Genomic DNA, 25,626 nt, shown 5'->3' on the forward strand with positions numbered 1-25,626 from the left:
TGAAATGCTTGGAATTGTGTGTCTAAATACAGAAAATTAGCTTTAAAACTCCAAAGATTTTTTTAAAATTTTCATTCACGATTCATTCACGTCCGATTGTCCAATCATGTCTTCTTTCTTCGCAGTTGTGGACTCCGGGAGCAAAGAAACAGTCAAGTAAGGAAAATTCTATAGTTCTCTCTCTGTGTGTCTCTCTCTCTCTCTCTCTCTCTCCATAATACAGTCATGCAGCTGAGTCTGGTGACCAGAAATGTCTGCACAAAACTACATTCATACATAGATGGAACGATCTATCGTTAAAATGATATTGTCCTACGGACCCGGTTTAACGATAGAATTTGTTTCGTATATTGGCAATGTTGCAAAATAAACAGGGGCGATTACTTGAGCTCTGTGCATTTTCTATGAACAATCCAGAGAGTTCCGAATGTCAACATGGCATTAAATTTGAAGCGAGGAAAAACGTTGAGAAAATTAGTTGAATTTTCATATTTATATGGATTATTTTTTAGGTTAAAAGGCATATACAATCTCATAAGGATTTGTTATGATTAATTTGGTAGTTATTTTCAGTGCAACTCCTTTTGTATTCTTCAAAATCATTTCGCAGTGGATCCACTCCGATTTGCTACATTCTAAGTATATGGGACGTATTCTAACTGTGGTGAGGGCTTGTCCCGAGACACAATTAGATTATTCTAACTAAATCATACACAGTGATACACACTAAAAATGTTCACACATTTTTTTTTTTTTATGGGAATAACCATTGATTATAAACAACAAATACATTTAATACATTGATAATGGTATATGTATATCAAAGAGGTGAGAATTTGAGGGAATACACCTTTAACAATCAAATTTCAAAATTAACTTAATATTTTATGGTGCAACCATTTGGGAGCTTTAGATATTTTACTAAACTTTATTGTTTCAAATCTTACACTTTTACTCATCCTCACAAACCAGAGGTCCTGAGTCAACACATTGTAGGTCCAACGGTAACGTGTTGACTCAGGACCCCTGGCTTGCGAGGATGACTTTTACTTTGAACTGCATAATCAGATCACACAAGACAAGTTTAGATTGTGACGTCATGTGTAAGTTGCACTTCCAGTTTGTACTGGTTTGAAATAGGGTGCAAGGATATTTCAGCATTGAAAATAATTTTATATTTTAAATTTATTTATTGATAGCAATTTTATTTATTACTTTCTATTTTTCAGAGGTAAAATCAACAGAAGGACTTGATGACCTACTTGGAGATTTGCTTGTAGATGGTATGTAAATTACTGAGGTCATTGAATAAACTTTTTTTTTTGTTTACAAAATCATCATTGATTTTAGGGTCAGTATCACATCCCCTAAAGTTTAGCATGATGTACCATTATTTTCACAGCATATCATGGTACATATTTTGCAATTCCATTTTAGATGCTCCTGCTAAGAAGAAGACCCCCTCTCAACCTGTATGTATAATGTGACCTTATTGCACTAATCTTAACATTTATGTCTTACTGCATATTGTATGGTATGTATATGGAGTTAACATTATTTTTCATTTTCCAGATTGGTACTGTGAAAACAGGAATGAAAAAACAAGGGTATGGCATCCTCAAAAGACTTTCTTCACAGGAGGATTTATATACTGTATACAGGGTTATTTTCGCCCCCTTTTAATTTGCACTTGGGAACAATTTTGTCCATTTAAATTTGCCCAGTCATAGTTCTATTTAAGAAATTATGCTGTGTTCTTTGAATTTGCCCCATTTTAAATTTGCCCACCTGTGATTGGGACGAAAGAGGCAAAAATAAAACGGGACGAAATTTTCCCTGTATGCAGTACTCAACTAAACATGCTAAACATTGTAACCATTTTGAAATATTGCTTGATTTAGATTAATCTCTCTTAACAATTTTTTGTTGACTCAAAGAAAGCTGATACCGGTACATGTATATTATGATACAACTTTGAGTTTGCTCATGGTTGTTTTCAAACCACAAAGTTTTTTTCCAAATACTGTAAACATACTTTTTTTTTTCAAAATGGCCATAATTTCTTTTCAATGTGTGTATGTAGCGTAAATTATTCCCACATCCAAAAATGATATGTTCACTGTAAATGAATTTATTTGCTCCTGTATTAATTTTGTAGTTTTATTTTGACTTGAATTTGGTAAAAAATAAGACTACTATAAAAACATAGCTGCACACAGTAGCTATGTGTAATAATTCACTTAAAGATTTTGAATTTAATTTTATTGTGAATAGATTTGCATTAGACTTCAAAGCATGTAAAAAAATCTTTTGTTTCAATATTGTACAGTAAAATACGTTGGAAATTGGTAACCAATGAGACATTGAAGAATCTACTTGATTGTGTCATATAACACTATCAAAATAGTTTTCATGCACTGTAATGCTACAGTCTGTGAAAATAACTTTAAGGAATAATTTGTATTGTGTATGACTTTGTGAATTTAAGGCTAGGTTTATAAGCTGTGAGATTATTCTGTTTACATGCAGACAAAACTCTTCACCACCACCAGGGTAAGAAAACACTCAGGCTTTGTTTCTCATTTTGTTTACATGCATCTGGATCCCAAAGTTAAGCTTCTGCAAAGCTCTAGAACATCAGTTGAAAGATTAAAGCAAATATGATTCTTAAGCAAAAAGTTGAAATTTTTTTTTCACAAAACAATGATTTATTTGTACTGTGTTTTACAGTTTATGCACCATTTAGATCCCCAATAATTTGATCTCCAATCTCTTCAAGGCCTGCTTGCACCTCCTTGGTTACAGCTCTAGTTATTGTTCATTTCTGTGTACATTTTAATTAAGACAACTTTTTATTGTTTATCATTAATTTTGTAAATGTTCTTGTAAAAAATATATGTAGGTATGTTTATTGAACAATGAATGGTGAGTCCTGAGAAATTATGGATAAGGAATTTTGATATTGAGAAAGTTGACCAAATAATCAATTTGATTTTTTTAAGAACACCATCATGGAATTATTTTGACCTAGATTGTTAATATGCTTACAATTTACAGTTGCTTTATTAGCTCACCTGAGCCAAAGGCTCAAGTGAGCTTTTCTGATCAAAATTTGTCCGTTGTCTGTCGTCGTTGGCGTTGTCGTCATTGTCATTGGCGTAAACTTTTCACAATTTCAACTTCTTCTCCAGAACTATTGGGCCAATTTCAACCAAACTTGGCACAGAGTATCCTTGGGTGAAGGGGATTCAAGTTTGTTCAAATGAAGGGCCACGCCCTCTTTCAAGGGGAGATAATAAAGAATTAGTGAAAAATTAATAGCATCTTTTAAAAATCTTCTTCTCAAGAACCACAAAGCCAGGGAAATTGAAACTCATGTGGAAGCATCCTCAGGTAGTGTAGATTCAAATTTGTTCAAATCATGACCCCCGGGGGTAGGGCGGAGCCACAATGGAGGATCAAAGTTTTACATAGAAATATATAGGAAAAACCTTTAAAAATCTTCTTCTCAAGAACAGCAAAGCCCTAATTGGTCATATTTATATGGAAGCATCCTCAGGTAGTGGAGATTCAAATTTGCCAAAATCATGACTCCCGGGGTAGGGCGGGTCCACAATGGAGGATCAAAGTTTAACATAGAAATATATAGGAAAAACCTTCAAAAATCTTCTTTTCAAGAACAGCAAAGCCATGATAAGTCATATTTATATGGAAGCATCCCCAGGTAGTGTAGATTCAAATTTGTTCAAATCATGACCCCTGGGGGTAGGGCGGGTCCACAATGGAGGATCAAAGTTTTACTTAGAAATATATAGGAAAAACCTTTAAAAATCTTCTTCTCAGGAACAGCAAAGCCCTGATAGATCATATTTATGTGGAAGTATCCTCAGGTAGTGTAGATTCAAGTTTGTTCAAATCATGACCCCCTGGGGTAGGGCGGTGCCACAATTGAGGATCAATGTCTGAAATAGAAATATATAGGAAGGTATCTGATGAAGAACTGCAAAGCCATGATTAGTCATTTTGATATCAGGTAGTGTAGATTCAAGATTGTTAAAATGATGACCCCCGGGGATAAGGATGGGCCACAATGGGGGATCAAAATGTTTTTACATAGGAACATATTGGAAAATATCTTCTTCTCAAGAAATGAAAATCATGTTTAGTCATTTTGATATGGAAGCATCCTCAGGTAGTGTAAATTCAATTTTTTTTTCAAATGATAACCCCCAGGGGTAGGATGGGGCCCAATGGGGATCGAAAGTTTTACATAAGAACACATAGAAAAAATATTTCTTCTCAAGAACAGAAAAGCTATGTTTAGTCATATTGATATGGAAGCATCCTCGGATAGTGTAGATTCAAGTTTGTTCAAATGATGACCTCTGGGATAGGGAGGAGCCACAATGGGGGATCAAAATTTTACAAAGGAATGTATGGGAAAATTTTTTTAAAAATCTTCTCAAGTGCAACAAAGCCATTTGTTATATTGACATGGAAGCATCATCAGGTAGTTTAAAATTCACCCCCCTCCCCAACCCCCAGTAATCTTTTCAATACTGAACTGATTTGTGTCTAGCTAATGTGCTCAGGTGAGCGATGTGGCCCATGGGCCTCTTGTTTTTTGGTGCCTGTCATGTCTCTGAGCTTTTTATATCTAAGAAGGGAGCAGGGTTACTTATCACTCATTTGAATCCAAATTTACTACTCCATGTCTAATTACTTTACATTTTTTCTTCCTCCATGTTCATTTGATATTTCCACATTCTGATAGGTCCAGAGATGAGGATTTTTACAGCAACCTGGCTGCCACAGCAGAAGATGATTTGTCTGACATATCAGATGCTGATGTCAATCAAATGGCCAAGAGTTTGGCAGTAAGTTTTATAAGATCTACCTATCTGTGGTTCTTTTACATATCTCAGTTCATTTGAAAATATAACAAAAGAACTGTAGTTGATTTTGATTTGAACAAATTTTATTGTATAATATATATACAGAAGGATTGGATACAAGTTCTTTCAACTTATTAGATCCTTTCCTTAACTGTAGTGAAGATTGTAAGTCATAGTGCAATATATAGCTTGGTTCTACTGAATTATCTAAACTTTCCAGGATTTGGAGGACATGGATGCCGACTTGTTTGGAGGGAAATTTAAAAAGAAAGGGAGTGTCAAGGGTGAGAGATCTAGTAAGCCTAACACTCCAAGAAGAACTGGTACACCCCGCTCCAGAAGTACCACCCCCAGGGCTTCGTCCCCACAGACTCGAGTCACTTCACCTACAGCCAGGGTCACCTCCCCTATTGCTAGAGTTACGTCCCCTGCTGGGAGAGGTACAGGGTCACCAACACCAGAAGCCTCCCTCACACCCAGGGGAGGAAGCTTGAAAAAGTCTGGAATGGGGACAACATCAATCCCAGAACATAAACCTGGTACTGCCCCAGGGAAGATGACAGGTAGGAGTTATGGTTCCTGGATTTTTTTTTTTTTTTTTTTTTTTTGGTCATAAGAATTTGAAAAAAAAAATTCATGTCATTTTAGTTTTATCTCATTAAGAAAGTCACAAAAATAAGCAATCATTTGACGATCATTGTAATTTTGTCTCTTCACAGCCTCAGGTATGAACACCATTCATTTTCTGCATGATTTGAAATTTTATAGTACATATACTGATACTATGCAATATTATAGTAGGTGCTTGGTTATATTGGCATGATGCATTAGAAAAGGGATGAGAGAAAATTTGCTTTAAAAGTTTCTTTAAAATGTAAAGATTATAGTATCACTTTATAAAATCTTAGTTTCTGGGTATTATGTGTTAGTAACACTTTAATACAGTGTTTTATTTGCATTGAAAATTTGCTTGAGTAACTCTAATGAGGAATTTGATATAGGGAAAGGATAAATGTACAAAAGGCTTATGGGTCATAATGCTCATCTGAGTCATTAGAAGTCCACTGCTCACGCTTTTCTGCAGAGACCATTAGGCCCTGGATGACCGAGCATATTTTTCAGGATGCAAAATTTGTTTTGATACAGTGACTCATAGTTTTTGAATGAATTTTTCCCAATCTCACCCATTCAGTGGAACATACTTCAAAATCTCCAGCCATTAAAAGGATATGCTTTTTTTAAGTATTCTGATTGAATCAGATTGTGCTGAAGGGGGGGGGGGGGGTATGAATTCTAGTTATATATATTTATTGGACAAGCAATGTTACTGACATGAGCATAGTGGCCCATAGGCCTTTTTTGTAAGTATTTGTTCAGTAGAAGAAATTTTATCTAGAGCATACACATCACTCATTGATATGATAAAGATTACATTATGTAGCTATGCTTTTTCACAATACATTCACTCTTCTACATTCACATATATTAAGACTGAATTTCTCACAGACACTTGTGTACACACTATTGAAATCTGAATGTCTATGAAAAGATCGATCTCTATGTAAATTATTTGTTCCTTGCTATAAAGTTTTTCAATGCTTTCAGGTTTCAATCATGTCTTATTAATCATGTTGTCAATTTCATATAAAGTACATAATAGGCTGTCAGATTCTTATAGAGTGCACAAAATATTTTGTGGTACCTTCAGAGCATGGTATCATTTTGTTCAGTACCTGCCCATCTGTCTATAAGGTGAAGTCACACTTTTAACACAATTGGTTTCAATTTTCTTTAATCTGCAACGTCTCAAAACAGTCAAATATTTATCAATATTTGATAGTGAGATACAAGAAATTTTTCTTACATGTATATCATTACATCTGGAAGCTTCATTGAAATATTCATTAGTAATATGCAACCACAGAGAGCAAGGTTTATTTGTTGGAAATTAGTCCATCCGTCAAACATTGGATAATTTTGGGTACAGCTCAAACTTAATGATATTGCATTAGCTCAAACTCTAACCATTCATTTAGTACATAAAAGATAGGGATTAATAAACTGCCTTAATTACATTTTTCCTGAACATGGCACATGCATTGTGGGATAAATCTAACACTGGACATTTTTATAATTGCCCTTTGTAAGTTGAAAGGCTAATTTTAGGAATTTAGCAAGGGGAAGCTTTGATGGTGTACAAGGATTTTTATATTTCTCAAACAACAACAGAGAAACTTGATAAGTGAAAATAAATCATCATTTAACAATTTCCACAACATTTCTACATTGTCTAGGTTTTTACATTTTGTTATGTGTAAAATAAGATAGTGCTTGAAAAAGTACATGTATGTTTATATATATTATTAGTTAAGTTGAATAAAACTATTACCGGTACTAGCTGATATACCAATGGATACTCTTTTCATAATCAGCTGTATTGTATATTACATTTTATATATATACCTGCATGCTTTCATGTTCATGCAGTAGGTATGAATAATTGCTGCAAAGAACCATTTTAACCATTGTAATTAAAGCATAAAAAAATTGAATATTATCTATATTTCTATTGTAATGGTTTTATTTAATTTATCCAGACTACATGTTATTTCAGATATTGGCAGTGCCTCCTCTGCTTTAAAGCCAGGGGGTGCCCCTCCCCAGGAGAGACCAGGAACTGTCCCCAAAGCCAAGCAGAAGTATGATTATGCAGGTCAGTCCTCATCTATCACTGAATAAACTTAAATTATTATAATAAGGGTGGCAATATTTGATAGATGAAAGAACAACTTAGACATCTTGTCAGTTCTGAAACAGAATTGTTATTTTAAATTACAGGTATTCATTTTGGATAGCAGAGGATTTTTTTTAAATCACTTTCTGCAGATCAAAAATGATGAAATTACAATGCTGATAAAAAGACCATGATTGCACTTGACTTCCACTATTCTAAGTTCTGTTAAAAAAAAAGTTGGATCCACACTTGATACACTTTTCCCTGGTTGCTATAGAAGTATTTTGGCATGGTTGAATTATTTTCTTGTAGATATGGACATGGATGACTTACTGGCTGGGTTTAGTGATGAAGACGATGATTCTACAGCAGGCAAAGCTAAAGCCAGCTCCAAAGCACAGAAGGGAGATACTACAGTCAAAAATCAACGATCCCTAGAGGAAACGCCACAACAACCAGCCGAATTGGAAGGTATAAACAGAAATACATGTATCTTTCAAACTGTTTAGGAATGTACACAAATGAGATTCCCCCTTCAAGATTAATACTAATTGTATTTGAACATATTTGAAGGGTGATTTTTTTTTCTTTTAATCTTTGTAGAGTCCAAAAGACGTAATTTGTTTGACAGGCCACCAACTCGCAGTGGTGGAAATACAGAAGTGGAGGAACCACCAAGAGCTGGTAATCTCTCTCTTGGTTTTATCGTATAAATGGAATTTTTAGCGAGATGCAAATTTAGCGATTTGTCCTTATTGCTTAAAAATCAGTATTTATTTTTAGCGAGAAGTAATTTTAGCAATTATATGGTGCATAGAAAGATAATGGTAGCCTCTAATGCGGAATAAATTGTTAGCGATATTAAATTTTAGTGATCTCTACACTCTTGCTAAAAATGCCAAAATTGAATCCTCGCTAAAATTTCTGCTTATACAGTATTATTCTAGTAGATTGCATGAAAATTAATATGGTAAAAAAAGGCATATGAAAACACTGACTTCCTAAGGCATTTGTTTTGAACTCTGATATGAATGTATTCATAAATCTTTAAATAGCTTCTGCAGTGCAACCCAAAAAGAAGGAAGAACCAGGTATCTTCAGTGATGATGATGATTTTCTGGGAGGGCTTGGGATTGAGGAGACAGGGCCATCTGCTCCAAAGGCAAAGTCCACAGAAGAGGAGGACAAGCCTGCCCGGTCAGTGATGGACAAGTTACTGGCCAAGGACTCAGCAGTCAGCAAACATCTGGAGACGAAGAAGGAGAGAAGAGAGTTTGTCCTGGATAAAAAATACACACAACCCAATAATGGTAAGTAAAAGAGAAGGGCAGCATACTTAATTCCAAAGGATCTAATCTAACTACAAAATTGTAATTGTTCATCAATAGAGTGGAAGGATTAATTTATGTATTGTTTGTGCTGGTTTCCATCAGAGTTATAAAGTATACTTGGAAGCTTTATTCATTTTCTAAGATTTTTTTTAAACATTGTATACTTGTAATGCACATGTAAATGCATCAATTAATTATTACCCCTTTCAAACAGTTTTCTGTGTATTGTGTAACTGTTTTCTGTGTATTGTATAACTGTTTTCTGTGTATTGTATAACAGTTTTCTTTGTATTGTATAATAGTTTTCTGTGTACTATATAACTGTTTCTATTAACAGAAGAGGAGGAGGAGGATTTCCAGTTTGGAGGGTACCAGCCATCTGTGGTGTCAACTAGTTCCCGTCCCACATCGCGTAGATCTGTCAGGTACTCATCATCTATTCAACGTATGTGTAGGAAAATGTTTACAGAGAACATGCATATAGCAAAGACCGGCTTATAACAAAGTGATATTTCGTCACCAAGTAAATGATAATTAGCTAAATTTTACAGGAAAAAAGAAGATAAAATTGAGCAAAATTGACAGTCTCTGCAAGTTTGCTACAAGTGTGTTTTATTGTATAGCAAAAAATGACCCATAACACAGTTTGATCAACCATTGATTGATTTTATGTTTGAAATGAAAATCAATGGTGTGGTTAAATGGTATGTACTTTCTAATTTTTGTAAATTTAAGACAATTTTATAAGATTTGATTTTAGAGATGAAATTTGAATGGAGTTCTCTTCATCCTTTTAAGATTTCAAGATGAAGATGACATTTTCGGATTTGACCGTCCCCCATCTCGTGGAAGATCACCAGCCTCATCCCTCAGTAAAAAACCAGATGACATGGACTGGTTAAATGACATTGCCACAGCAGTCAAGTCTGCACCATCGGTCTCCTCTACTCCACCTAAACAAGAGACTAAACCTGCCACACAGACAGACACCAAACCAACCAGTGTAAAAACCGACAGTAAACCTCAGGCTGACAGCAAACCACTGGAATCCAAAGCCCAGGACAAGGAACCAGAAATCAAACCAGCCAAATCGACTCCCAAACCAAAGAGTGCAGCAGATTGGCTTGGACTAAACGACGCTGATGATGAGGATGATGAACCAGCATCTTGGATGAGAACCAAATCACAGCAGAAAGTAAAATATATATATATAATCCATACCAAAAGTTTTGTTTATGAAAGATATTATCTCTTTACTAGTAAAGAGAATTTGTCTTGTTTCCCGTAGGGTTTCACTTCAATGGAGCAATAGTACCTTACTTGTATGTCAGTTTTAGCATGTGTACCAGTAGTTTTATTGCCTATTAACATGCAAGCCAAAAGAGTAGATAAAATGTTTGAAGAAATGTAAGATGAGTAAATGATTGAATATTGATATGGTCACAAAAACTTACAGTAAAAAGAGAATTGAATAAAAAAAAAACTTTTTTTCTTATTGCTAGACTACCCCTCCAAGTAGTGCAGGAGACAAGAGAAAAGAATGGTTGTCTAGCTACAAATCTGAAGAACCAACAGAACCAAAAACGGACCAGAAAACAACCCCAAAGACCGAGCCCAGGGGAAGCCCTGCAGACTGGCTGGGGTTGAGCAGCAGTAAAGAGGAGGATGACTACCTGGGAGCAGGACTTGACCCCAACAGCCTGCTCAAGTCAAGGTTTGTAGGTCAAGGTGTCTTAATTTTAAAGTTTATAGGTCAAGGTGTCAATAAACACACCTTGCTGGCTGACATAGCAAGGTGTCATTTTCTGAATAATTTGGGTCAGGATGTACTAAAGTGATTAGGTCAGGACTTACACATTATTTAAATGAAGCTTAGAACTTTTGTTTACATATAGATTGACAGAGGAAATAATGTGTACACTAAATTCTGTAATATATTTACAGATTGGAATCCCCAGCATTTGGTGGGAATACTCTAAGAACTGATGACAGAGACTTGTTTAAACCACCCCCAAAAGACACTGGGTAATTCATTTTTAGCTCACCTCGACGAAGTCGAGATGAGCTTATGCTATACCCCCGGCGTTGGCGTCGGCGTTAGCGTCGGCGTCCCGGTTAAAGTTTTAGGAGCAAGTCCCATTCCCAAGTTACTATAAGCCCTACCTGGACCAAACTTGCATGGATGATGCATCTAGAATGGACACTGCCACACTTGCTTCGGATGCTGGATCTGACCTAGATTTTCCAGATGAGTGACCAGGTTAAAGTTTTTGGAGCAGATCCATTCCCAAGGAACTATACGCCCCACCTGAACCAAACTTGTATGGATGATGCATCTAGGGATGGACACTACCACACTTGCTTCGGATGCTGGATCTGACCTAGATTTTCTAGATGAGTGACCAGGTTAAAGTTTTTGGAGCAGATCCATTCCCAAGTAACTATAAGCCCTACCTGGACCAAACTTGCATGGATGATGCATCTAGGGATGGACACTACCACACTTGCTTCGGATGCTGGATCTGACCTAGATTTTCCAGATGAGTGACCAGGTTAAAGTTTTTGGAGCAGGTCCATTCCCAAGTAACTATAGGCCCTACCTGAACCAAATTTGCATGGATGATGCATCTAGGGATGGACACTACCACACTTGCTTCGGATGCTGAATCTGACCTAGATTTTCCAGATGAGTGACCAGGTTAAAGTTTTTGGAGCAGATCCATTCCCAAGTAACTATACGCCCTACCTGAACCAAACTTGCATGGATGATGCATCTAGGGATGGACACTACCACACTTGCTTCGGATGCTGGATCTGACCTAGATTTTTCCAGATGAGTGACCAGGTTAAAGTTTTTGGAGCAGGTCCATTCCCAAGTAACTATAAGCCCTACCTGGACCAAACTTGCATGGATGATGCATCTAGGGATGGACACTACCACACTTGCTTCAGATGCTGAATCTAACCTAGATTTTCCAGATGAGTGACCAGGTTAAAGTTTTTGGAGCAGGTCCATTCCCAAGTAACTATAGGCCCTACCTGAACCAAACTTGCATGGATGATGCATCTAGGGATGGACACTACCACACTTGCTTCGGATGCTGAATCTGACCTAGATTTTCCAGATGAGTGACCAGGTTAAAGTTTTTGGAGCAGATCCTTTCCCAAGTAACTATACGCCCTACCTGGACCAAACTTGCATGGATGATGCATCTAGGGATGAACACTACACACTTGCTTCGGATGCTGAATCTGACCTAGATTTTCCAGATGAGTGACCAGGTTAAAGTTTTTTGAGCAGGTCTATTTCCAAGTAATTATAAGTCCTTCTTAAACCAAACTTGTATAGATATTGATCTTGGGATGTACACTAACTAGAAAAAATATGATGTGAGATTTGCCTTACTTATAGATAACCTTCGTCGAGGTGAGCTTCGTAATCTTTGATTACCTATGTTTTTCATACCACTAACATTTTCATGTGATTTGATATACTGGTACATGTACTGGTACATAATCAGGCTCTTGCATTGTGAAATCTCTGGTCATCAATAGCAGCCAATGTGAGTTCAAAAATTATATACATGTACATGTGTAATATTTCTTAAAAGATCAATTAATTATAACTGGTTTATAACAGCAGTGCTATTTCACTACATGCATATTTGACAATACATGCTGTCTTGCACTTTCTGTGGTTTTAAAACTGATTTACATGTATCTTAAAAAACATATAGGGTCATAAGTAGGTATTTTGATGTTTATTTTCTCATTATTGTACAATGAAAGCATACTGTAAACCAACTATTATTCAAGCCATCTTTTATTCATGATCCGTCAGTTTTAAATCAATCTGCGACAATAAATATGCACAACTGAGAAACATTTTGTACAAATACAAAGCAAAATACATAGTTTGCGGCGATTAATATTAATATGTTAAATTAGGTCATGGAACTTGCGGATATTTCTTGCACGCTAATAAAAGTTGGTTTACAGTAAATGACCCTATTTATAAAATGTAGGAATATATGTCATTACATGATACGCTCAGTGCAAATCAAGCTGACCTGAGTAAAAATTACAGCATAGTCAATATATTTTACAGACCAATGTCTATGCCCCAGCAGTCCTTAAACAGGAAGCCACAGATATCTGACAGCTCCGAGAAACACCTGACTCAGCAGAGGCCCCATTACGGGGGAGAGACAGAGGAGTTAATGGGCCTCCCCCTTACTGGAAATCAGACAGAAAGGTTTGATCCCCCCAGGGAGGAAAAGAAGACAGCTCTTGTAACTGACCTGTTTAATGCTAACAGAGCTGATGACCAGAGACAAGACATGCTGTCTACACAGGCAGACATACTCAGACAGGTTTGTAAAGACATTTGGATTCTGGAATCACAGTATATTCTGAGTGGGAAAATTTAACGTCAAAAATTATGCAGTAAAATTAAATTTTTAAAAATAAAACGCTCTGTTTGTCTTTGATTTTCAAACCTTTTGTTGTGATAATAAAAACAATATCAATGTAGGTGAGGTTTGATTATTTTAGCAACAACAGCAGCAGGAGAGTCTTCTAGCACAGCAAGCTCAGGTAGAGGAGATGATAAGGAAGCAGTATCAACAGGCCGCAAAGGTATTGTTTATCTCATTGAACAGGCCGCAAAGTTATTGTTTATCTCATTAAACAGGCCGCAAAGGTATTGTTTATCTCATTAAACAGGCCACAAAGGTATTGTTTATCTCATTAAACAGGCCGCAAAGGTATTGATTATCTCATTAAACAGGCCGCAAAGGTATTGTTTATCTCATTAAACAGGCCGCAAAGGTATTGATTATCTCATTAAACAGGCCGCAAAGGTATTGTTTATCTCATTAACAGGCCGCAAAGGTATTGTTTATCTCATTAAACAGGCCGCAAAGGTATTGATTATCTCATTAAACAGGCCGCAAAGGTATTGTTTATCTCATTAAACAGGCCGCAAAGGTATTGTTTATCTCATTAAACAGGCTGCAAAGGTATTGTTTATTTTGTTTACAAAATATGTATGGGCAAACAACTAAGGTATTGATTTGCTTGGTAAAATATATTTGAGGGCAGATAAGTAAAGTATTGTTCATGCTGGTATAAAATATGTTAGGACAGACAACTAAAGTATTGTTCATCTCGATAAAAAATATGTTAGGGCAGACAACTAAAGTATTGTTCATCTCAGTATAAAATATTCAGGGGCAGACACCTAAGGTGAGAACAGTTATCTATTAAAGGTATTGTTGCACATGAGTAAAAATATAAAATGCACAATATTTGTTCTTATTATCATTTGTGACATTTATCAGTCCAAAATACACTTATGTTCTTGGGGCAAAGTGTTTTCAGTTCTGTGTGTAATTTGTAGCTTTAAATCAAGATTCGTAAATTTTGATATGTAGATGGATACAAGTCACTGGTAATAGATTTTATTAAATCTGTTTCAGAGATGTTTAGTGGTAATTTTTTTCAGTTTCAGATTCCACCACCCCCAGTTTTCTCCCCAGAGGCACGGACCTCTGTAATGGCCAACCCTCCCCGATCCCTGATTGATGCTCAGACAAGAGTAGGTATCTCCTAAAGCACTCTATATCTGTCACAATGGCTGGATGGCCAAATTAATTTTTATTCATTAAGGATAACATTAATTCTTGTAAATTCATTGTAGCTATACAAGATGGAAATAGAGAGGGATTACGCATACTCACTTTTAGAGATGAACAAGCGAAGATTTGAAGAAGAAAGACAGACTATCGAGAATTCATACAAGTATTCACACAATGTTTTGCATAGATTTTTGCTTAAATGATGATATGCTTTTATCACATATAGATATTAAGGTATTAAATTTAAAAACAGAGTGCAGTTTTTTGCATGTCAGCAAAATGAACACTTAGTTGACTGCACATAGTATTGCAGATCAAATGCAGTAAATAATAATATAGTACATATAATTGCTTGTTGGAAATGCATTTGTAATTTTCAATTTGAATAGGAGCAGATTAGAACTAATTGAGGATACGCATAAAAACAAAGAAACCAGGTAGGCTTATATATTTATATAGATACTATAGATGTCTGTTAGCCTTATCTCTGTTTATACTAATTATAATCCCGTGCCTAACTCAGCACGTATTTAATGATGTAGAAATGTCACATACATGTTACATTGAAAGGAATACGTAAATTGAGCATCAGAACCACCATAATATACATGTATAAAGCTTTTTCTATTCCCATAAAAATTAAGAATTTTGTCCCCCAATAATTGCAATGAAAAATACATGTATGTTTAAAATATTTGCCATGTTGAAGTGAGATAATTTCCTTCTGTTATCATGTACTGCTGATTGTAAAGGTTATATACTATATAAGAACACATTCATCATTTTCATTGGCTGTAAGGACGTCACATATTTGTCTTTTTGTGATAATGACACAAAAGTGCATCCGCGGAATGTGATATTGCACATCTCACCATTTCTAAAATGTAATAAGCCTACACTAAAGCCTCACTAGCCTCACTAGAGTTTGTAGAATGTGAGGTCATAGCATTAGAAGCATGTTTTTTACCATTGTGAAGTAATGACCGTCAAATCATTTCAGTAAGGACTGTGTCACATTATTCACTTTGAGTGATTTTATAATATAACTTTTATGGACTTTAGTGAACAGTCAATATGTGGTTATAAGAACCCATGTCAAGTGATACTGACTTCAGACTCAAGCTCAATCTCTATAACTTTCTGTGTCTTTGGTCAATATCACTTGACATGGGTCCTTATAACACATGTCAACCTACACTGAAGTCTGTAATTGTATAGTACTTGTTGATCTTACCTGTAATACACTTGATTACCTTTCATAGGTTGCGGGAGGAAAATGAGATGTTGATGAATCAATATTTGTCAAAGGTTCGACAGCTAGAGAGCGACAAATCGGAGCAATCCTCCCAATTTCAGCGTCATGTAGAAGAGTTCCAGCGAGATAAAGACCAGGAAATAGATAGACTCAAGTCCATTCACAAGTATGTATGCTATGAAATCCAGATGTAAAGACCAGGATATAAACTCAAGTGTATTCACAGGTATGTGTAATATAACAACCCATAGATATTAAAGACCAGGGGCCCGTTTTACAAAAGAACTTACGACTAAGACCAAAAACTTTAGTTGATTGCGAAATTTTGCAAACTTGAAAATTCTGTGTAAAATTTCCAGTGTAGAAATATTTTACTGAATTCATTTTAAAAAGATTAAAACCATTTTCGATATAATGTAAATAAGAAAGTTATAAACAGAATTAAATTTTGATCTTACCCGGTAATCATAAGTTCTTTTGTAAAACGGGGCCCTGGATGTCAATTCTGATCCATACACAGGTTACACAGGTACATGTATATTCATGTATACTATAGAATCCATGGATAAGAACCAGAGATTGGTAGACTCATATCGATACGGTCCACAGGTATTGTATGCTGTTACATTCCTGAGATAAAGATCAGAAAATAACTTTAATATGTTTGACAGATTCGGCATACGATTCAGCATATGATACATCATATTTGATGTTCCACTGCAGGTCCCCAGGTTCAGTTTCAGATAACCGTGAAAACATACATTTAACTGCTTTTCCATCCTGACATCTTTTAAAGTATTCCAAAACTGTAGATTTTGGAGGCATGTTTGCCAAACATAAATTGACACACAAATAATTTCCTTTGAACAGTTAAGCCTTACCCTCAGTTTTACGTACGAGAACATTGATCTGTGAATAAATGAATTGGGCAGATTCAAGTTTGTTTATTATCCTGAATTTAAAATTACTATTAGGAAGCAAATTTTTAACAAATACCCAAGTAAAAAAATTTTAGTTGATAGATGGTGTGATCGAATGATAGTCGTGTACTTGAATATTCGTTGACATCCCTAGTATATGAAGATGATTCATCTTTTGAATTGTTTTTGCTTTGACAACTGTTTCAAATTCTTCTTGGAAAGTTAAAACCCAGCCAGTCAAGCACAATTTTTATTTTCCAACAAAATTTTTCAAACTTGTAGGATGTTGAAGTAAAATTTCCTTTTCATGTTACATGAGATGATGACAGATGTTCAAGTTTGTTTAAAATTCTTAAAATCTGTATCCAAGAAATATGACATTATAAGTACGGGTCTTTGAAGAACTCTGCAGTAGTAAGTTATGATTGTTTACTATAGGCGGACAATGGAAGATCTAAAGAGAGAACATGAGGAGGATCTAGAGAGGTTGAAGAAGGCCAAAGATCAGCAGATAGAGGCTGCTATCACATCTCACGAAACTACAAAGTAAATACTTCATTATACTATTTACATGTACTGTAAACCAACTTTTAATCACAACATTTTTTATTTGTGATTTGTTCATTTGAAATCCATCCACAACTACAGGTAAACTTCGTTATCTCGACATCGACGGGACCATCGGAAAATGTCGAGATATCCGAGGTGTCGAGATATCAGAGTTGAGACTTGAAGTCCAAGATTTCACTGCATAACCAAACACATACATGTGTATAAGCTTATTATACGTACATGACTTCAATATAGACTGTAGGTCAACTTATTTCAGCAATCCCTCTAAGAAGTTATTTTTAAAAAATCTTATTTATAAAACCTGTTCTTTCTCTTTATCGAAATCGTTCTAAATTTTTGTAGTTTTCCATCCAGCATTCGTGTGTTACTTGGCTACTTGCTTTTTTGTCAGAACAGGATACGAAATGCGCTCTATAAACTTCGAACCGAACCATATAAACATGATAAAGTCGACATCCGAGATACGAAAACATATTAAATGTGTAATTATTTTTTTCTTATTTCATTCAGGAAGAATGTGCATTAATATTAATTTTTTAAGAGATTTGTGTATCTAAATTAACGTAGTGATATTACAGATGCATGAATTACGGATGATTCGGTTAATCTTGTCGTTAATCGGATTATTTCCTGTTGAATGCATTTTAACTACAAAATATTAGAACATCTTTTAATTCTTTAGTTTGAATTTATTCAATATGTTTATTATTCTTTGTAATTTAGTTATCTTTTTCAATTTCAAAAGTTATGTTAGGTTTCGACATAAATAAACACCTGTAAATTTAAGCAGAATCGTGTAGATTTATCAGTGATATTACCCAAGCTGAACATTAAGCAATTAACGTCTCAAAGACGCCGAGGGGGCTTTTGATTCACCTACAAACACAGTCTATAGAATTAATTAAGCAGCGTGCAGTCAAAACATGGGTGTGAAAGGTGTGAATTTTTGACGACGTCGAGATACCCGGAGCCGTCCGTGCGTGACGAGCGACCCTATCTGACAAACAGTTAGGTTCAGTGGAGCAGAAAATTGCCGATGTCGACATATACCAGGTAAATTTTGCTCTTGGGACTGTGAATATACGTCGAGATAACCAGGGTTGTCGAGATTACCGAGGTCGACATATCAGAGTTTTTGCAAATCATTTATATAGTAAATACTGCCGGGACCGCGGACGGACGTCGACATATCCCAGGTTGTCGACATATCCGATGTCGAGATACCGAAGTTTACCTGTACTAATTTTTGCGAGTGAGGAAATACATGTACTTTATATAAATCACAAGGAAATCAGTGTTTTGCGTCGAGAAATATGGTAATTGTGTGTGAAAGATGGTCGCAAAACTTGCAGTTATTTCTCGCACTCAAATAAAAGTTGGTTTACAGTATCTTGTAAACAAATCTATCTTCAGCAATATTTGTTGTCTTGTTGGAAGTTTTTTTTTCTGATATGATTTTTTGTAGACTCCCTATTGTAATAGTTAACTTGCAAAAATGTAGTCCTATTTGGTGCTGTAAATAGTGAGCAATGATTATATATGTATAACTGTTATTGTTTTAGTGTGATTAGGCCATGGTTTTGATTTAGTGATAGAATCTAGCATTTATATAATACAGTCTTTAGTTGTATCTCAATGATAGAATCCTCATTTATAATTTTTTCTTTGTATTTAGGTCCTTAGTCCAGGCAGTGTCTATGATACAAAATAATGCCAGAGACTTGGGGGAGCTACAAAAGAAGGTGGATAGCTGGCACAACATGGGGCTGGATGAACGGGAGATAGCTATCTGCTCAAAGGATGAACAGCTCAGAAGTAAGTTAAAAAAAGTTAACTCAGAATTGGTATCTGGCAAGAGTTAGGGATAGGTCCATGCAGATTCTTTACTGACAGCTTGGAGTTCAACAATAAGTCTTGTAATGGTGTCCTTAGATTCATGCTTCAGCCGTGAAGAAACAAATTTTGTGACCTTCCCTTCTTGTATAGCTGTTGTGTTTTGTAGTACTGCAGGAGCGTCTGAATAGACAACAGGAGGAGAATGATCTAGAACGGAAAAGGTTGGAGGATCTGATTGGTCGACTGGAAACTCAACTCCGTGAACAAACAAGGATACTGGATGAGGTCAGTTTCTTTTATGAAAGAGACATTGTAATGACAATTTTTTAACTGCTGTTAAATAATTAATGCAAGACTGTCTAGATATAATCATTCTGGGGTAAAAAAAAAAAAAAAAAAAACAACTTGAATGAGTTGGAAGGTATGGTTTGAAAATCAAAAATATTTATTCAGGAAAACTTGTAAAAATTTTACTTGCTAAAATGATACAGTCAAACCTCATTATCTCGAACTTGATGGGTCCAAGAAAAAACTTCGAGATATACAAGGATTCAAGATATCCAGGGTAAAATACTTAAAGAATAAGTAGTTGGGACTGAAATATTACTTTGATATCCATAGTACCGGTATTCAATATACCGAAGTTCAAGTGTATTTAATATTTTATGGTTTATTTGATGCAATATGTAGGAAAGATGGAAGGTCAAGCAAGAACAAACAAGGTTACAAAGTTTACAGACCTCATTAGAGGAAGAAAGAAGACTGTGGACTGAACAGCAGGCCAGAGAGAGGTCCAATATAGAGAAAACCAGGGTAAGTCAGTAAAATAAGGGCCAGAGAAGGGTCCAATATAGAGAAAGTCAGTAAGTCAGTGATAGGTGGCCAGAGAGAGGCCCAATACAGAGAAAACAACGGTAAGTCAGTGAATAGAAGGCCAGTGAAAGGTCCAATATAAGAAAACAAGGGATACAGGGAAATTTTCGCCTCCGTTTTACTTTTGCCCCTTTTGCCCTCATTGCAATTGGGCGAATTCAAAGAAAACAGCATGATCTCTTAAACAGAATGGTGTCTGGGCAAATTCTAAATGGGCAAAATTGTTTTCAGGTATAAAAGGGCAAAAATAAGTTGGGGTGAAAATAACCCTGCATACAGTAAAAAGCAAGCCAGAGAGAGGTCCAATATAGAAAAAAAAACAAGAATGAGTCAGTAAATAGCAGGCCAGAGAGAGATTCAATACATATATAGAGAATACAAGGGTAATGCAATAAATAGCAGGCAGAGAAAGGTCCAATATAGAGAAAAAAAGTGTATGTCAATTAATAACAGGCATGAATGAGCTCCAATATAGAGAAAACAGTTACTGTAGTGAGTTAGTAAATAATGGAGGAGGCTATGTACTGAACAACAGGTAACAGAGAGGTCTAACAGAAGGTAAGGATAAGTCAATAAATAATAGAGAAGACTGTCTACTTGAATAACAGGTGGTCTTAATATACATGTAGGTAAAACAAGAATAAGTCAGTAAATGACAGGCTGTAAAGGGGCCCAATATAGAGAAAACAAGGGTAAGTTAGTTAACAAGAGGCCAGAGAGAGAGAGGTTCTCTAAGAAAGACAAGACAGGGGTGTCAGAAAAAAGGTGAGAGAGAGGTCAAATATTATGAAGACAAGGGAAATATAGTGAAAACAGGCTACTGAGAGGCCCTATATATTGGAAATAAGGATAAGTTTATGATAAAAGGACAAAAATAGGACCAATATAGTAAGTCAGTAAATAGGTGACCAGATGGACTGAACTAATGTAAGTCAGTCAGTAACAGTCCAAAGAGAGGTCTATTACGGAGAGAACTTATCAATAAATAGGTCAGAGAGTGATAAAACATATCTAAGATCTTTTATTTCTCTCTTTTTTCATACAGGAGACCTTGCTGGAGGAGCAGAAATCTGTCCTGTCACAACTACACAAAGAGAGACAGTCTGTAGCCGAGGAGAGAACCAAACTCAATGTGGCTCTCACTGTCCAGAGGGAAGATGCAGAAGACGCAGCTGTTAAACTGGCCCAGGTGAGATCAAAAGACAGCATAAATATGGATATGTGAGCTGTCAAACTGGCCAATTTGTCCAAGCTGTCAAACTGGCCAGGTAAAATAAATATGGTCAAACTGGCACAGGTAAAATAAATATGGTCAAACTGGCACAGGTAAGATAAATTAATTGTAATGGCCAAGGTTCTGGATAATATAATTGTCTTCGTGTATATATACATGTAACTTAGGAGCAGGTGTATTTCTGATACTTTCAGAATTAAAAGGTTAAAATAAACACATCAAACAGTACAGTAAATAGAGGGGTTTTTTTTAAAAAGATAATTGCAAATAATTCCATGAAAAATAACAAAAAAAATACAATTTAGGCTAAGGCAGAATTTGAAGCTCTGATGAAGGCAATATCTGAGGAGAAGAACAAACAGAATATTCGTCGTCAGGAACTTCAGCGTGAGGAGGATCGTCTTGACAACGAAAGGAGGAAGCTGGAGATGGAACAAGCCAAGATGTCAGAGAAAGAAGAGGATCTAATCCGAGCAGCTCAGACCCTGAAGGAGAGGTCGGAGGAGGTCGACCAGATGTATATGGTCAGTTTCTGGTATTCTTATAATGATTATTTAAATAGCCCTCTCATAAAAAAAAATGTTCAAGGAGAATATTAACAGGGCCAGTATGGATACATGTGGCATTAGTTGTGATGAAGATGCTATTCTATAATGGGACATCAGAATTTTCAGATCTGTACGCAATCTTAATACAGTAAAACATTCGCTTGTAGTGAAGTGCCAAGGACAAAGAATTTTGATTCGTTATAAACATAATTTCCTATATCCGTTAAGTTCACAATATGTTTTAAAACTAATAGGAATGAAAATCACTTCGCTGTAAGCATGAATTCATTATAAACATGTTTGCTATAACTGTGTTTTACTGTATTATTGTTAAATTTAATGACTATTGATTAATTTTGCTAATAAGATTGAAAAAAAGGAGAGAGGAATTTTTGCTTACCATATTTTAAATAGCCTTGTTTGCTTGGTATGTACATGTATATTGTATTTCCTTTTTCATTTCTTGTGATATCAACAAACTAATTTTTACATATACAGTATTGATTTTAAGTGCAGAATTTTTTTTAACAGGAATCTCAGTCTAAGCAAGAGGAAGGAAGAAGTGCTCTGATTGAGGCTAAGAAGATTGAGAGTGAAGAATCAGAGAGGGCAGCCAGCATACAACATCAAGTTCAGCTACTCAGGCTAAAAGAAAGGGAGATTGCTGATGTAAGAAAGAATTTGTTAATCAGATTTTGCCACTGTTTTGTATTTTATGTTGAATTTTAATTTACGTTAAAGTTACACGTTACATGGAAATTTTTAGATATTGAAGACAATTTTTAAATGCTTAATTTTTTAGAAAAATCTTTGAAGTTGTGGTTAGCTTTGTTTGAGAAAGTAGAAATAATTCCTGCTGATTTTGAATTTCTAGGACCGTCTTCGTCTTTCTAAAGAGAAGAAGGAAGTAGAAAACTTAAAAAGTGCCATGCTCTGTCCTAATTGTCGAACACCTGGTGGAGCAGGAATTAAGCCTCAGGGTGAGTGTAATGGCTCTGTCTGGAATAATGTACAGGGTATATTTTGTCAAAACTTTTCAGTTTTTGCAACCCTTACAGAGTTGATATGAAAAATCATCATACCCAGTTAACAAAAAACACTGAGCACATTTGGCTTTTAATGTCTGAATGTTAGACAATAATAATGCTAAATTTATGATAAAGTTGAACTACGGTATCTCGAACACTGATATCTCGAATACTATGGATATGTCGAAGTGATATGGAAGTCCCAATCCCTTTTTCTTTAAGTATTTTACCCTGTATATCTCGAATCCTCGGATATCTCGAAGTTTTTTCTCGGTCCCATTGAGTTAGAGATAACAGGGTTTGACTGTATGTATACAGTAATGAATTTTAATATGGCTTATCTCAATCTCAGGTGGAGAACAAATGATGATACCTCAGAACAGCAATGCACCAACTTACCAAGTCTACAGAAGCCCTGCCATGCAACAGAGCAACCAGGCTATGCAACAGAGCAACCCAGCTATGCAGCAATCTTTGAACTCTGTAGGTTCCATTACTGAGTCCATTAAGGCAGATCGCTCAATACGCATGTGGAAAATGGAGGCATTAAAGGTACATGATAAAAAAAAGGCTAATATTGATCTTAGAGTCAGTGTTGTGACACACCATCAATGCATTAACAACTGTAATATAATACATTGTCATCTTTGTTTCTAATATCATTGAGATGGAACTATTTTTTTTACTCATTCACTTCAATGACCTTTACCTTTGAGATATAATCATAAGTCGAGGCTTGATGCAGGACTAGATAAGAGCATTTATTGTTTGAGTTACCAAGGCCTTCAACGACCTTGACTTGGGAGATATTCTTGTCTCATGGATATGACACATCACTTCAGTCTGAACAAGTAAAGACAAGTCTTTCTCTTTTATGGCATCAGAAATATGAACAAAATTTCTAGCCTAATTGCTACAGGGACCTTTGAGATATAACCTTAAATCAAGATATGACAGAAATTTATCACTGTGGACTTTTAACATGTTGATTAATATTTTAAAGTTGACAAGTTTCTCCTTCTTGTTTCAGGATCAGAAATACCTTGAGGAACAAAGCATGTTTTTGTATACACTGAAGCACATGCCCTACAGTGGCTCCAACTCCAAGTCATGACATATAGCACCACCCACCAACTCTGATCAACCAATCAGATACTACTGTGCTGCGTAAATCAGATGTCTTTTTGAGATCATACCGGCCCGGGATCATCTTAAATGAATCATGATGACAATTTTGGGGAGGAGTTTTTTGTCATTAAGGCTGTGGATTTCAATTACTTCTTCATAGTTATATGATAGCTAGTCTGTGATAAACCTTTGTCAATTTTTACATTATGTTCTTTATTTTACTTTTATACATTTGTATTTAATCTAACTGCGATGCATTGTATTTTGTATTTGAATGTGTACACATAAATACTATCTGAATAGATTCCACATATTATGTATTTTCTTTTTTAATGGATTAGGAAGTGTAAGGCACCTGAGTGTATGAGGGCTAATGTTTAAAGATTTTAATGCCCTGCCATGAATATGGTCAGGGCATATAGTGTTTGTCATGTCCGTTCTTCCATCCTTCTGTCTGTCCATCCACCACACTTTGCGTTAAGCTCAGTTTAAAAGAAACTTTTCAATATATTTTTATCAAACTTCATATGGTGTCACATATTGATGAGAGCTATTTTTTTACCTTGACTTTCCCTTTGACCTTAACCTCACTTTTTTTTAATTTGTGTTAAGCTCAGTTTCAACGAAACCATTCAAGATATTTTTATCAAACTTCATATGTTGATACTTATTAGTAGGAGCTATTCCTTTACATGAAAACAATTTTACCCACTTTTTTCCCTTTGACCTCACTTTTTGTTAAATTAGCATTAAAGTCAGTTTCCAAAAAAAAAAAAAAAAATAAAAACTATTCAAGATATTTTTTATCATTGAAACTTTATATTCTCATTCATACTAGGAAGAGCTATTCAACTGCATTAAAATTGACCTTTACCTTGCCATTTTATTTTACATTTAGCTCAGTTTCAAAGAAACTATTCAAGATAAATAATGATTTATCTAAACACATATATATATACACATCATAGCGGACTACTTAACTATATTCAAAATGTATGACCTCGACTTACTTTTCTTTATTTGTATTGAGCTCAGTTTCAAAGAAACTGCTGAAGATATTTTTATGTAAACACATACACTGATACAAATTGATGACAACTTATCAACTGTGTCCAGTTTTTTTTTTTTTACCTTGACCTTCCCTTTGATCTTTGCCTTTACTATTTTGTTAAAACTCAGTTTAAAAGAAACTGTTCAAGATATTTTCACCAAACCTCACACCCTAATTCAAATTGGTGAGAGCTATTCAACTGTATCATAGTTTTCTGACCCTAACCCTCCCTATGACCTTGACCTCACTATTCTTCATTTACCCAAATATTAAACAAAGAAGCAAGGTCCATTCATTTTTATATTGCATTACTAATAACCCTTGGTAGGGCATTCAAATTTTATGGACATATTTTTTGTTTAAGAGAATGTTGCAGTTCAGTCAAAAAAATTGAAGGTGAAAATCATTAAAAATGTAAAATGAAAACTAGAATTTTATTGCTATCTTTGGAGAAAATCAAATGGCAGCATTTACACATTTCTTAATTAATGGGGTTGTTATTTGGATATGTTGCAATATGACCATTAGAAAGATGCTGTATTAAGGTCAATGAGGTATTGAGTGATGGTATGGAAGTGCCC

At 35.3% G+C, this 25,626-nt stretch overlaps 1 protein-coding gene across 2 annotated transcripts; it reads left to right on the top strand.

Moving 5' to 3' along the window:
- The first annotated feature begins 137 nt into the window (after window positions 1-137).
- LOC133190191 (fas-binding factor 1 homolog) lies at window positions 138-24,308 on the top strand. Of its 2 annotated transcripts, XM_061325680.1 has the most exons (30): window positions 138-156; window positions 1,230-1,283; window positions 1,438-1,472; window positions 1,573-1,607; window positions 4,775-4,877; window positions 5,116-5,464; window positions 7,510-7,608; window positions 7,942-8,100; window positions 8,233-8,313; window positions 8,685-8,939; window positions 9,298-9,385; window positions 9,759-10,155; window positions 10,463-10,674; window positions 10,905-10,985; window positions 13,069-13,333; window positions 13,515-13,598; window positions 14,467-14,559; window positions 14,662-14,762; window positions 14,989-15,036; window positions 15,862-16,020; window positions 17,213-17,320; window positions 19,023-19,162; window positions 19,350-19,468; window positions 19,874-19,996; window positions 21,102-21,245; window positions 21,596-21,814; window positions 22,370-22,507; window positions 22,713-22,818; window positions 23,219-23,418; window positions 23,897-24,308. In XM_061325680.1, exons 4-30 carry the CDS (start codon window positions 1,594-1,596, stop codon window positions 23,978-23,980), a joined length of 3,969 nt encoding a protein of 1,322 aa, XP_061181664.1. In that variant the 5' UTR covers window positions 138-156; window positions 1,230-1,283; window positions 1,438-1,472; window positions 1,573-1,593; the 3' UTR covers window positions 23,981-24,308. The 2 variants fall into 2 exon arrangements, with proteins under 2 accessions (XP_061181664.1, XP_061181663.1); XM_061325679.1 differs by lacking the exon at window positions 138-156 and having other exon boundaries at window positions 1,236-1,283; window positions 5,116-5,458.
- The last annotated feature ends 1,318 nt before the right edge of the window (window positions 24,309-25,626 follow it).

The sequence above is a fragment of the Saccostrea echinata genome, unplaced genomic scaffold (assembly GCF_033153115.1).
Source record: "Saccostrea echinata isolate AGI-Se365-2 ecotype Australia unplaced genomic scaffold, CSIRO_AGI_Sech_v1 ptg000022l, whole genome shotgun sequence".
Lineage (NCBI taxonomy): Eukaryota > Metazoa > Mollusca > Bivalvia > Ostreida > Ostreidae > Saccostrea > Saccostrea echinata.

Bases quoted from the DNA above. Each gene is read 5' to 3' on its own strand.
- LOC133190191 (XM_061325680.1), top strand. The intron at 14,763-14,988 runs GTATTCACACAA...CAATTTGAATAG, and splicing joins ACTATCGAGAATTCATACAA to GAGCAGATTAGAACTAATTG. The intron at 19,469-19,873 runs GTCAGTTTCTTT...TGCAATATGTAG, and splicing joins AAACAAGGATACTGGATGAG to GAAAGATGGAAGGTCAAGCA.